At 40.2% G+C, this 14,412-nt stretch overlaps 2 protein-coding genes across 7 annotated transcripts in view; one reads left to right on the forward strand and one right to left on the reverse strand.

Annotated features, from left to right (window-relative positions):
* Positions 1-7,585, reverse strand: part of Esf1 (ESF1 nucleolar pre-rRNA processing protein homolog) — a 52,609-nt gene extending 45,024 nt beyond the window's left edge. Inside the window, exons 1-3 of the mRNA XM_028883575.2 lie at positions 7,482-7,585; positions 4,786-5,466; positions 777-1,129 (exon numbers count right to left, since the gene is read on the reverse strand). Of these exons, the coding sequence (XP_028739408.1) occupies positions 777-1,129; positions 4,786-5,425 (993 nt within the window). The 5' untranslated portion in view covers positions 5,426-5,466; positions 7,482-7,585. The remainder of the gene's footprint in view (positions 1-776; positions 1,130-4,785; positions 5,467-7,481) is intronic.
* A 120-nt stretch (positions 7,586-7,705) lies between these two features.
* The window catches only part of LOC114702959 (arginine-hydroxylase NDUFAF5, mitochondrial), a 30,866-nt gene continuing 24,159 nt past the window's right edge, over positions 7,706-14,412 (forward strand). For 5 of the 6 annotated variants that reach the window (XR_003736072.2, XM_028883567.2, XM_028883569.2 and 2 more), the window contains exons 1-3: positions 7,706-7,966; positions 10,191-10,231; positions 13,482-13,545. Coding sequence is in view for 5 of the 6 variants with exons in the window: in XM_028883567.2 (XP_028739400.1) it covers positions 7,745-7,966; positions 10,191-10,231; positions 13,482-13,545 (327 nt within the window). In the remaining variant the exon portion in view is untranslated. Of the gene's footprint in view, positions 7,967-8,447; positions 8,537-10,190; positions 10,232-13,481; positions 13,546-14,412 lie in introns of all 6 variants that reach the window. The other variant, XM_037205259.1, reaches the window with a different exon arrangement.

Consider the following 14,412-nt stretch of genomic DNA (forward strand, 5'->3'; position numbering starts at 1 on the left):
TGAGCAGGAACCAAGTATACTGGCATAAATGTATGAAAATGCCACAGCAAGGCACATTACTTTACATGCTATCTTTAAAAATTAATTAAAAACAGCATTTTACAAAAAAAACACTCTCAAAAAACAACAACAACAAAAAGGGATAAAAGGAAGGAAAAGAACTTCTTTCCCATTTTATCCTCTTGGACACACATCTAATCTACATACACTAGCTCCATTTCAAGGTGTTTATTCTTTCTAGTGTTGGAATCGAACTTAAGAGGCTTGTACATGCTGGGTAAGTGCTGTACCACTGAGTTTATCTCCAGTCCTTAACTCTTAATCATCATTAATTCTGCCAGGGTCTGATGATGCGGCTCACTGGCAGATATCTTACCTGGCAGATAGAAGGCCCTGAGTTCAATCAACAACAAACAAGTCCCACAAATATTTTTACCAGTGAAGCTTCACTCAATTTATTTTTAATGCTTTCTTTTGTTTACTTTTCTTTTCTGAGATAGGGTTTTACTGAGCGGGTTTATAATACAAGCTAGCTTAGAACTCACCATGTATTCCAGGCTGACCTTAAACTTAAAGCAATTTTCCTGTTTCCTCAGTGGTGCTACTATAGGTGTGCGCCACCAAGCCCTGCTTTATTTAGCCTACACATGCTAGCCAAGAATTCCATCACTGAATTAGCTGTCCAGTTCTTTCCTAGTTAATTCAATAATATCAACCCTATCACCCATAAAAGCTAACTGTTCTGTTATTCATAAATAATTTACTGAAAATGTTACCTCATCAGCTCGAGGAGCATCTTTATCTAATTCTCTCCAAGCATGTTCAAAACCAGGTTCTTCTGGAAATAAATCTTCGAAATCATCTTCATCTTCAGAACTAGTTTCTATATTTCCTTTACCCCTTGCAAGATCAGGACCACTGTCACTTTCATCATCATCCTCACTATCCTCATCTTCCTCTTCTTCGTCTTCATTTTCATCATCATCAGCTGAAGTTCTATCATCACTTGTGACTTCACCTTCAGATTCTTCATCACTTCCTATTTCACTATCACTGTCTGAATCTTCCTCCAGGGCATCTTTGTCCAGCATTTTACCATCACTGTCTCTTGCCATTCTGACTGGAAGTACTTCAGCATATTGGGGGAGGGAGAAAGGAGACATACATTCTGAATTATATTAAATTCAAATTATTGACATTAGATCCAGTATAACTTTTACAAAACAGAGAAAAGGAACATAAGCTCAGTAAAATTCATGCTATAGCAAGTTATTTAAGTGAAATCATAACATTTATAAGATGATGTAAGTGTGTTTATATACTCATTTAGTATTCGTGGAATACCTGCTTTGTGGTGTATTTAATACATAACCACTGGCAAAAAAAAAAGGTGTCAATTTATTTCCAGTTGAATAAGTGACAAGTATTAAACAAGCAAATCACACATAAAATGAAACTACTCTACAAGCATTAAAGCTTCCAAGAGCTACTCAACAGCTAACTAAAGGGTGAAGAGAAATTAAGTAATCAAAGTGAGAAAGATGATGAAGGAAATTTGTTCCAAGCAGTAAGAAAAGCATTTGAAAAGAATTGTCAATTACAAAAAAGCAGCAATCATGTGTGGTCTGTAGCTAGCAAGGAGTCAACTAACAAACAGGTCTAAGGAGTTAACATGGAAGCATGACAAAGGGGATGGGTGATGGATGATGTTGTTCTGTATGGTGTGAATATGTATTGTTCTGCTTGGTTGATAAATAAAGCTGGCCAATGGTGAGGCAGAATAAGGTTAGGCAGGACACTCTAACTAGAGAGAGGAAGGAGAAAGACAGAGCTGGGAGACGCTGCTAGCCACCACCAGGAGAAGCAAGATGTAAAGTACTGGTAAGCCACAAGCCACGTGGCAAGGTATAGATTTATAGAAATGAGTTAATTTAAGATATAAGAGCTAGCTAGCAAGAAGCTTGCCATGGCCATAGTTTAAAAACAATATAAGCCTCTGTGTGTTTATTTGGGTCTGAGTGGGTGCAGGACCGGGCGGGACACAGAAAAACTTTCAGCTACACATGGGCTTTGACACTGCTCCATTTCCAAAAGGACACACTACTAGATTGGCACACCAAGATATCATCTGAATTACACTGCAGAAAACTGGAGGGGTAGAGTGGGTATGAATAATAAAAATCGAGGGACAGTATAGTACTCTACATAAGACATGAAGGCAATATAAAGCTGATGGCAGTAGAAATGTAGCAAAGTGAAAAAAGCTTTGGTAAAACCAGATAGTATAGTGACAGGGGTATTTGACACTGGGAACAACAGTTTTAGAAATGTCAATGAGGCCTGCTTTCCTAGTTTACAGACACAGCCAACTAGCTGGCTAGACAGGTAAACATGGTACACTGGAAAGTAACTAATTTGATGAAGAGACTATACTTTAGTTAAGTTATGGATATTTGAATTAAAGTGTCTTCAAGGTTAATAGAGTGCTTGCTTAGCATGTCCAAAGCACTAGGTTTGATCTCTAGAACCACAAAACAAAGTGCCTTTGAGTCATGTAACAGAAAACATCAATAAAGCTGTTTACTGTAAGAGATATGCTCAGTAAAGTGTGAACTGGAGATAAAATTTATAACTCATTCATACATAACTGACAAAAGAAGTTGCATTATGAATGAGATCACCAAATAGAAAAACTAAATAAAAATTTTCTGCTAACTCTGACATTTTATAACTGCTAGTTAACCACACAGCAAGATGTTTTGTTTAAATAGGATTTCATTTTTCTTTCACAGCTCTGAAAGAGCTCATCTTCTACTTCTAATAGCAATCACCTCTGCATGTGTCTAATGCACTATGTTTAAGCTGGTATTCCTGTTTCAGCTTACTCCAGAGGCTCTAAGTTTGGAGAATGCAAGGTAAATTTTAAAAATTAAGATGAAGAATGAAATTTGTTTTTATTTTAATACTATTTTTTATAATATTTATTCATTAATCCACTACTTATTGTCTACAATGTGTAAAACATTGAACTAGGGAAGGCAAGAGGGAATTTATAAGCTCTATGCCCTTGATGGGTTCATAAACAAAGAGCAATTATTGATTAATGAATCTATGAGTTAATGTACCATATTGAGGCATTAAAACTTGTCTATAGGGGAGCTGAAGGATGACTCAGTGGTAGAAGATCTGGGTTTGGTTCCCTGCACCCACACGGTGGTTCCTAACCACCTGTAACTCCAGTTCCAGGGATCTAATGCCCTCTTCTTTCATCTCCACAGTACATACATATACATACAAACAGCTTTAAAAAAATTTTGTTTGCATGGCTGTGCACGATGTGCTTGTGCATGGTGGGTGGGGAGGATGCAGACATGTCATGTGCTGAGGTCAGCACAATTTTGTGGAGTTAGTTCTCTACTTCCTCCTTCCCATGGATACTGAGGATCAAACTCAGGCTGCAAGGCTTGAGCAGCAAGCACCTTTACTTGTTGAGCCACTCGCCTGTTCAACTTAAAATAGGATCTCATGTAGCCCACACTGGCCTCAAGAGCACTATGTAGCTGTGGATGACCTAGAACTCCTGATCCTTGTGACTTATCTTCCAACTGCTGGGATTACAGACATTTATTAGCATGCCAGGATACAGGGAGGTATTTATAGTAAGAAGACTTTACAGATACTATTTGGATTAAAACTACAAACCTCTTTAATATTCTACTGATCTACATACATCCAATCCTAAATCTGCTCAAAAAGTACTTTGGTTCTCAAACTTAGTCCCAACCACCCCCACACCCAAATCCTAATAGAAATAATGGATTCCTTAGGAATTTTTCTCTGATTATATTTTGATTAACAACTTTTGAATTTTTTCCATCTCACTTACAAACCTACTGTTATAGTATTTTGTAGTACAGGTTTGACTTTTCTACTTTAGGTCTATGCCGTCCAATATAGTAGCTAACAGTCTAAAGAAACAATTTAGCGCTTGAAAAATGGCTCTTTCAATCTGAGATTAATGCTAAAATATAAAAGTATAAATTTGTTATCATTAATAACATAGAAATGAAATTTGGATTTACTGGATTTAAATAAATACAATTATTTCAAGTGCTTATTTTTCCTATTTAATGCCACTACTAGGAAATACATCACTATGTATTTCTAGTGGACAGTGCCATTAGACCAGGGTCATCATACAGAGTTTAGCAGGTTGTTATCACCAAAAGGGAAAAAAGAGCTAAGACTAATCTAGTCTCAATTCATCAAGTCATGTACTCTGCAGATGCCATGCTTCCTCAAGGGAAATCAACATGTTGTTTCACTCAAAGTTGCCATCCTCTCACCAAACTATGAATCCCAGAGCACACTGTGTCTATGTGGTCAGAGGACATGCAATTTTCTAATTTGCAAAAGACATCATATAAGCTAGCAATAATCCTAAAGGAGGGGGTCCATGCCTTATAGTAGTTGTCACTCAGTAGCTGAACAGACTAAATGAACGAATATCCAACTCTACTTACCTTCTTCAAACACATCTCTTCCTATATAACAACATATAGCAGCTCTCAGCATTGCTCACTAGAAACCAAAATCATTTACCCAAGCTTTCATATTTGTCTTCTAGTACCAAAACTAGAAGAAATCATTGCATATTGTTTCTTTCATAGCATATAATAAACATTTGACCATTCTCATCATACTACAAAAATAATTATTGTATACTTCTTAAGGAGATATCAATAAAATAGTGTAATACAGAAGAATACAGCACTCCCAACCAACCTGATTGCTTTTCTCTTTTTGCCTTAGAACCAGTGATTGTTGGAGATTTCACAATTTCAGAGGTACTAGAATCTTTGGTCCTTTGTTTTCCTTTAGGCAAAGAGTCTGCACTATAGTTAGTGATGCTCCTTTTCTTTTTTGTATTTTGCAGAAATTCTTCACTATCCTTCTTCGGACTTATTTCTGAATCTATCTTCTGTGATTTACACAAGTTTTTCATTTTCTGAATTTTTTCAGAATTATCTAAGTCATTTTTATTTATAGGATCCTTTTGATCAATTTTTTTCGTTTCTTTCTTTTTCTCCTCAATCAGTATTTTTGACTTTGCTTCTTTTTTGGTCTGTTTTTGTTTCTGCTTTACTTTTTTTTGGTTCAGTACTTTGCTTTCTTCATCAGAGAGATCAGAATCAGAGTCTGAAAGCTCATAGAAGCGTTTCAAGTCTTCCGTAGTGCTGTGGTTGATAGGGCGCCCTCTTTTATCAACAGCATAATTCAATTTAAATTTTTTGTCATGAAACATGGCTCGAAACCTCTTGTCAATTTTGACTTTTCGGTCCTTTTCTGGCATTTCCCAAAATCTGGGATCCTTTGAAACCCGCCTAAACCGCTGGTCATTCATTATTTCTTGTTTGGAGGACATTTTTAAAGTCTTACTGAAGAAATATCCAGAAAAACCAAACACTGAAAAATAAAATATATATTACAATGATGAATGGTTAATAATACAACTAAAATATAAAAAAACAAAACTACATTTGTTCATTGTATACACACACACACACACACACACACACTTAAACACTAAATTTACATAAAATTGAGGAACTTAAACTTAATTTCAGCAAACCAATCTATTCTGGACATTAAAAAAACATAGTAAAATATAATCCTTACATTACAGACCACTTGAAACAAATGTAAGACAAAGCAAAGAGAATCCTAGGGCTTTGTGGAGGGCAATGTTTAGTAGCTGATTGCCCTCATAATTTCTGTATTTCTAGATTGTATTTGTCATCAATTAAACAGTTACTAAGGTGGAGTCACACACATGTAAAATCAGGATTCTAAAGGCAGAGACATGATTATCATGAGTTTGAGGCCAGACCTTACACAGTTACACAGGGAACTGGTGGTCAGTCTGGGATACATAGCAAGACTGTTTCAAGAAACCAAAGATTGATGGTTGTGATAACGCTCAGTCAGTGAAGTGCTTGCTGCACAAATAAGATATGGATTTGATCCCCTAGAACACACATAAAAACACTGCATGCCTGTAATCCCAGTGATGGGTGGCTGGGGTAACCAGAGGTAGGAAGATTCCTGGTCATCCAACTCAGATTACTTTAAGAGCTTCAGGTTCCAATGAGAGATTCTATCTCAAAAAATAAGGTGGAGTGAAAGCACCCTCCCAAACATGAGCACACAGTGCATGTGGCCTGATGTGAGCAACTGCATATGCAACACACACGCACACGCACACGCACATAGAGAGAGAAAGAGAAATAAAATATTTTTAAATCTCAGTTAGTCTCATTTGTTTTTCATACTTTGTTCCATTCTCTTTGTTAATCTTTATATTTTCAACAGCTTTTAGTTCTACAAAGTTATCTCATAACTAATGGGGGGGGGAGGGGAGGGTCAAACTAGATTTACCTCAGGGTTCCTTCTGTAAATCCTTCCATCTATTAAGAACCAAATTAAGAGTCTCACACTGTTGGGGTGGTGGTGGTGGTGGTGGTGGTGGTGGTGCACGCCTTTAATCCCAGTGCTTGGAAGGCAGAGGCAGGCGGATCTCTGTGAGTTCGAGGCCAGCCTGGTCTACAAAGCAAGTTCCAGGACAGCTAGGGCTGTTACACAGAGAAACTCTGTCTCGAAAAATTCAAGGAAAAAAAAAGTCTCGCACTACAGTTAACAAATGTTACTTTCTTTTTCCTAAATTTTTTCATGTGTATGGGTGTTATGCCTGTATATTATGTCTGAGTACCAATTCTGTGATAGGCCTGATGAGTTCTGATCCCCTGGAACTGGTTTTATGGACTGTCCGCCATCACGTGGTTGCTGGAAATTGAATCCTGGTCCTCTAGAAGAGCAGCCAGTATTCTTAACCTTCGAGCCATCTCACCAGTTCCAAATGTCATTTTCTTATAACGTTTTATTCTCGAAGTGACTAAGGTCTAGATAGGCTGATCCGCTATAAACATATGAAAACGCACAGATGTTTGTACAAATGCATACTGTTCCCTTGTGAACAGTCTCTGCCCCAATACTGGGATTACAGGTGTGCTCCGCCATCACACAGGGCAGGGCTGCTTTACTTCAAAATCCTTTACATTCTAACGAGAGAAACATAAAACTTCACGGCTGCACTTGTAAATTTCAGATGTACTACAGCACTTAATCTTTGAATGGCTTTACGATATAGATATCACCGCATCCAACAACCAGAGGTAGTGCTTGTAAATGCTGGAAATTGAAGCCCTCGACAAACGTAGGATATTCGGAGGAGCGAAGGCAACTCGACCTCACTACAAACGCTTCCCCTCATCCCTACAGGGAGCTCCCGGCCAGCTGGTTCCGGAACCACCTTCCCATCTCACAAACTTTCGGGAAAGTTACTCGGACGAGGTCTCTCGGAGAGCAGCCCTGAAGAGAACAATGAGGCCAGAAAGGGATCAAACAAGAGGCGCACTACTCACAGATCCCAAGGAGATCCCGTCGGAGACCCACGCAGCTCCTCGTTCTCTCTTCGGATCCCGGTCTGAGTTCACATGGAGCGCACACCCACAATCCTTCGCGTGACGCTCCGCCGTGACGGCACGCGAACTGGGCCAAACAACTTCAGCCTTGCCTTCCCGCTTGGATTAATTTTGTATCATTGTGCTAGCCGTAGTCTCCCCCCCCCCCCCCCCGTGCATGCGCACAAGAGAAAATATGCCCCGCTGTGGCGCCGCGCTTGGAGATGCTGCGGCCGGTCGTGCTTTGGCGCCTAAGCCCGAGGCTTGGGGGCCCGGCGGTCTCTGCCGGGAGCTGTGGTCGCAGGGAGGTAGCGTCCAGTGTCCCTCCTTCGGGCAGCACCTCGCCCAGAGCCCTAAACATCTTCGATAGGGAATTGAAGAGGAAGCAGAAAAACTGGGCAGCCCGGCAGCCTGAGCCTAGGAAATTTGACTACCTGAAGGAGGAGGTGAGACTGCGGGACCGCGGCGCTTGGACCCGGCCGTGTGACCTTGAGAAGAAGCCTCACCTTTGTGGGCCTTTCTATGCTGAAAGGACGAGGCTCGGCTAGTGTGCATGACAATCATTCATTCGCTTAGCAAGTACGGCCTGAGTTCCAGGGCAAAGCAATCCTCCCGCTCCCCGCCTCACCCCCCTCACCCCCCTCCCCCCCGCCTCTGCAGGATAGCATGCATTAAGGAGAGGGCGCGAGACAGGCGTAGACAAGGAATGTGATTTCAGCCAAAGTAAGGAGAAGAAAAAGTGAAATGGTGGTATTGGTGACTAGGATGGTTGAGAATGGCTGCTATGGCGAAACGTGTGAGAAATTAGTCGAGCTGAGATGGGAGATAGGTCGAGTATCCTGGGAAAAGGAAGAGATAAGTACGGAACTCCTGACAGCCTGAGAGGACCTACAGGGGCCCTTCCATAAGTACCTCTTTCTGTTCAAGAAAAACACCCGGATTACAGCCTGACTGAAGCCTTGTGAATGTGCAGAACTAGAATATTTTCAGTAAAGCATATGAAAGTCGTTTTTGAAGTAAGTAAAAGGTATTGCCATTTGGAGTGACGTACAAAGTGGGCTGCGCAGGGCAAAGACTTTGATGTAGCTCATGCCCATCACCCTCTCAAAATGAAAACAGCTATGTTCTGAGCTTTCAAATAGTAATCACAGCCCCGGAATGTTTATAAGAGACTGAGTGGAATCATGCCAGATGTCACTAGCCTAGTGAAGGGTGGGTGGCACTTACCATTCGACTTCTTTTATAGTGTGCTAGGGAGCTGGTCATCTGTACTTTTCCAGACTTGGTGTTTACTAATTTGCAAAAGTTACTAAAAGAAAAAAAAAAGCTGTTAATGTAGATTGGCTGAGTATGGTGACACATGTCTGTGATCCTGGCATTCAGGAGGCTGAAGGTGGGGGATTAGAGGGTGGTTATGAGTTCAAAGCCAGCCTGGGTACCCTTTCTCAGCCAGAACAAAACAAAAACGTGGTTAATTCATTTAGCAGTTACACAAAGTTTGTACTAAGTTTTTATTAAGTGATCAGTTATATACTGATTTATAATCCTTAGCCAAGTGAATAATTTTGTATTTTAATGTATCTCATGCTAATGTGTCAATTGTATTTGTCTGAGTTGGGGTTTCTATTGCTGTGATAAAACACTATGATCAGAAGTAACTTGAAGAAGAAAGAGTTTATCTTACAACTTCCAAGTTACACTTCATTTCTGAGAGAAGTCAGGCCAGGAACTGGAGGCAGGAACTGAAGAAAAAGCCCTAGAGGACTGCTGCTTACTGGCCTGCTCCTCATGGCTTGCTCAGCCTGCTTTCTTGTATCATCCAGGGCCACCTGCCCTAGGGGTGGCACCACTCATAATGAGCTGGATCTTCCTACATCCATTATTAATCAAGAAAATGCCCTACAGACTGGCCTACAGGCTAATCATGGAGACATTTTCTCAATTAAGATTCCCTCTTCTATGCTGGGCAATGGTAGCCCACACCTTTAATCCTAGCACTCAGGAGGCAGAGGCAGGAGGATCTCTGAGTTTGAGGCCAGCCTGGTCTACAAAGCAAGTTCCAGGACAGTCAGGGATGTTACACAGAGAAACCCTGTCTTGAAAAACCAAAAACTAAACCTAGTTTTTAAGATTGTTTAGAGCGGGGTTTTGGTCTTGTTTGTTTTGGGGCAAGATCTCACTGTAGGCCTGGCTGTCCTGGAATTCACTATGTAATATATACCAGTCTGGCCTTGAACTCACAGAGATCACCTGCCTCAGTTTCCCCGTGTTTATGTTGTTTTTGAGACAAGGGTCTTTATAATATATACTAGACTGGAACTAGTATATGTTCCAACTGGCCTCAGACTTGTTGCAGTCCTCTTGCCTCAGCCTCCTGAATGCTAGGATTATATACATAAGCTGCCACACCCAGCAGATGGTTTAATTTTGGTTTTATTAAATTGGCTCTAAAGTAATTTACTTCAGTTTGTTTCCAGGGATATTTTATTATGTTTTATATTATTTTATCCATATCCAGTATTTATAAAGAAAGTTGCTGTGGGAAAATAGAAAATGGGTACAAAGTACTTACCATTTTGAAACGTAAATTGAATCTTAGGAAAAAAGAATGTTACTCCTCTGTTAAACCTACTCCGTTTATTTAACCCATTGACTCTTGAAATCTTTCAGGTTGGAAGTCGGATTGCAGACCGTGTGTATGACATAGCCAGGTAGGAGTTGATATTACAGTGAGATGCTGTCACTTTCTCTTTCTCCCTCTCCCCCTTCTCCTTGTCTTTCTGTCTCTTAGTCTCTGTCTCTGTCTCTCTTTCCCAAAACAGAGTCTTGCTCTAACTCCTAGGCCTTGCCTCTAACTGAGCTTGGGCAGTCCCCCTTTCTTAGTCTCTTGAGCATCTGGGAATCTAGACATGTTCCACCAGTCCTGGAGGACAACAGAATCTGCTGTTGAATGCAGACTTGAAATTAAACGATGAGAGCTTAATATGTGGAATGGTTGAATCTGAGAAATTTATTACCAGGATTGGTGATTGAAATCACTCTAAACATCATCTTTCTTTTTTAGATTTTTGAGATAGGGTCTCACTATGTAGCCCAGGCTGACTTCCAGTTCATGGCACACCTCCGGCTTCAGATTCCTAGGTGCTGAGATTATAAGCTCTCACAGCCACACCTGGCTGTTCTTTTCCTGGGAAAGCAAATGACATTTTCTTCATTGTTATATTCTTTTTTAAAAAATAGTATGATAGTATGGATGTAAAACTTTTGCCTTTTTTAAAGCCTGAATGACTGATCTACTTGGTTTAGCCCAAATTTTTTAATAGACAGATTGCTCAAAATATGGAACAAAAAAATCAACTACATGTGAAATTTTAAGATTTATTAAATCTAAGTTTAGGTTTTACTGAAATAAACAATAGAATCTTTTGCCATTTGAGTGAAGGAGAAAGTGTACCTAGATTTGTTTCCTGGTTCATATAGGTGAGGCCTTGCCCATTTCATCTTACATATTGCTAATGGTGGTACAGATTTTATGACAATTCTGTGGGGAATGACTTGAGAAAGAGCACTTTCATTGAGTAGTATAAAAATCTTGATGGGTCTGTTGCTGTATGCTTTGGGCATAATGAAAGCTTTATTGATTCAGACTTGTCACCATGTAGTGGAACGACAGCCAAAGAATGGCTTTATAGTAGACCTGCTCTCTGGCATTAGCAAATCACTCCTTTTTGTTGGCTTTTCTTTAAGTGACATTCATTGAATTATACGAACATGGGATAAATTTATCATCATCTCATAAAAGCAGGGAGAGTTTTGCAAACTCTCAGAATCTCCAGCTATATTTTGGATACATCTTTACAAATGAAAAGGAGTCTATAATTTTGTAAGGTAAAAAAATACTTCCTTGTTGCAAATAGGCCCTTCCTTGTTTCATTTTTTGTCACTAATTAAAGACAAAAAAATGGCTCACTATTATTATTTGCCTGAATTATAGTTTATTTGTGATTTAATGAATGAAACACTAAATTTTGCTTTTTAGTTTGGAGTTTACAAAGTATGCCACAGCTCTGAGGATAATAAAGCCAAGTCCGTTAAGACTTGTGATTATGACTGAAAGGATAATTTAAACATTAAATGTTCGGAATTAAATTATTTAAAGTGCTAGTAAATGTCCTTGTGTTGATACTCTATCTGTTATTAGAGTACTTAACAGGCCTTGATTTGTAGCCACTGTGCTTAGCATGCACAAGCCTGCAGTTTCCATCCCTTATACTATGCTAGACTGGTGTCTTAGTTAGGGTTTCTAGTGCTGTGAAGAGACACCATGACCACTGCAACTCTTATAAAGGAAAGCTTAGTTGGGGTGGCTTGCTTATAGTTCAGAAGTTTACCTCATTATCATTCGAGCAGTGTGATGGTGTACAGGCAGACATGATGCTGGAGAAGTAGTTGAGAGTCCAACATCTTGCAGGCAACAGGAAGTCAACTGTGACACTGGGCAGTATCCCAAGCATAGGAAACCTCAAAGCCCACCCCCACAGTGGCACACTTCCTTTAACAAGGCCATACCTACTCAATAAGGCCACACCTCCTAGTAGTTCCACTCTCTTTGGGGGCCATTTTATTTCAAATCACTACAACTGGCTGTCTTGCAAGGCCCAGAGATCTGTCTGTCTCTGCCTTTCTAGCACTGGGATTATAGGCACATGCTGCCACACTTAAGCTTAACTTTCATGTGGGTGTTGCTGGTGGTTGGAAGTCATCACGTTGCATGGCAAGCATTCTATCAACTGAGCCATCTCCCTAGCCCAGTTTTGGCAATCATTCTTAAAAATAATTAAACTGACAGTTCTTTTTGTTCTTTCTTCTGTTTATGGAAACCCATGGCTTATAGTTGCTGTGCGTCCCAATTTAGAGGAGCTAGTCTAATATGGAGGTTTAATCTTCTGGCTCTGGCTTCAGATTGACTGAATTCAAGTGTTCATTGCTCCTTACATGGTAGGTTTGAGCTGGGATCTGGAAGATAGCTCAGTAGTTAGGAAGACTGGTTGCATGCACTTCCAGAGGACTTGGATTCTGTTCTCAGTACCCCATGGAGGCTCAAACCATCTGTAACTTTAGTTCTAAGGGATGCCCAGTTTGGTTTTCGTGGGCGCCAGGTATGCATATAAATACATTGCAATCAAAACATTCACATATATAAAATAAGAATTTAAAATATATATATAATTTTAAGAAATATATATATATATATTATATATAAAGAAAGAGGAGATATTTGAGTTGACTTAGCACTGGACACTTGGAACTTACTGTACTCCTCAATTTTCGATAATTCTTGGAGTTTTAGGTTTTTAGTTTTAACCCCGTAGTGCCGGGGATTAAACCGAGGGCCTTGCACACGCTGAGCAAGCGCTCTACCACTGAGCTATATCCCCAGCCCAAGCTTGAAAATGCTTTATGAAATTTCATATGGAGAATGGAGCACATTTCCAAGTGTTCTCCTGCCTCAGAGTATTTGAGAAGTAAAGATAATTATTGATTTGCTGCAAAGTATGCCATTGTTTCCATATTAACTTACATTTAGCTTGATTTCAATCTTTGGTTATTAAACTCAGATGCCTTTGTTAAGTGTGTTCTTCAAATTCATGTCTAAACCTTTTTGTTTGTTTGTGCTGCTAGAGCTTGAACTCGAACATGTTAGGAAAGTGCTGCACTGCTGACCTACTGCTGACCTACATCCCCTGCCTAAGGCTGGGTCTCCATGGTTCAGTATTAGGGCCTGTGGATTAGTGACTAGATCAAACAGATTGGCTCTGTACATTCTATCTTCTGCTAGATACGCTGGTACGGCAAGGCTCCTGAAAGGTGTAGTTATTAAAATCTTTTTACTTAAGACAATTAGTTCTTGATTATTTTATGGACGGTATTGCAAAGCTTAGCTTCTATGTCTTTTTTCAGAGATTTCCCTCTTGCGCTGGACGTGGGATGTGGAAGAGGCTACATAGCACAACATTTGAATAAGGTATTTGATACACTGGCTTAATCAACTTTGAAAAATACAATTGACTAATTGTGTGTGTGCACATGCAAAGCATGCCTGGAGCATTTCTTTGTGTGCGTAGGTACGTGTTTGCTCACGCACACAGAGGTCAGAGCACAGCCTTGGTGTCGTCCTCAGGTGCTCTCCCTGGGTGCCATCCATTGTGGTGGTATTGTGTTCCCCAAAATATTGTGTACTCTAATAAATTTATCTGGGGTCAGAGAACAGACAGCCACTAGATACAAAGGCTAGAAAATGGTGGCACTCACACCTTTAATCCTAGCATTCCAGAGATAGAAATCCCTCTGGATCTCTGTGAGTTCAAGGCCACATTGGAAATAGCCAAGCATGGTGACACACGCCTTTAATCCCAAAAAGCCAGCCTTTAATCCCAGGGAGTGGTGGTAGAAAGCAAAAAGATATATAAGGTGTGAGGACCAGAAACTAGAAGACTTTGGCTGGTTGAGCATTCAGGCTTTTGAGCAGTAATTCAGCTGAGACCCATTCCGGATGAGGACTCAGAGGCCTCCAGTCTGAGGAGACAAGACCAGCTGAGGATCCGGCGAGGTTAGATAGCTGTGGCTTGTTCTGTCTCTCTGATCTACCAGCATTGACCCCAATAACTGGCCTCAGGTTTGATTTTATTAACAAGACTCTTTAACATTCATGCTACAATCCATCTTTGTGTTTTTTTGAGATATGTCTCTTGTAGGCCTACTCCTTGCCAAGTAGGCTATACTAGAGGGCCAGTGAGCCTTGGGAGCTGCCTGTCTCTTCTACTCCTTTGCTAGCATTATGGGCACCACCATGCCCAGCTTTTTTTATGTGGGTTCAGGGAATTGAACTCAG

This window comes from Peromyscus leucopus, chromosome 4 (genome assembly GCF_004664715.2).
Source record: "Peromyscus leucopus breed LL Stock chromosome 4, UCI_PerLeu_2.1, whole genome shotgun sequence".
NCBI classification, from domain to species: Eukaryota; Metazoa; Chordata; class Mammalia; order Rodentia; family Cricetidae; genus Peromyscus; species Peromyscus leucopus.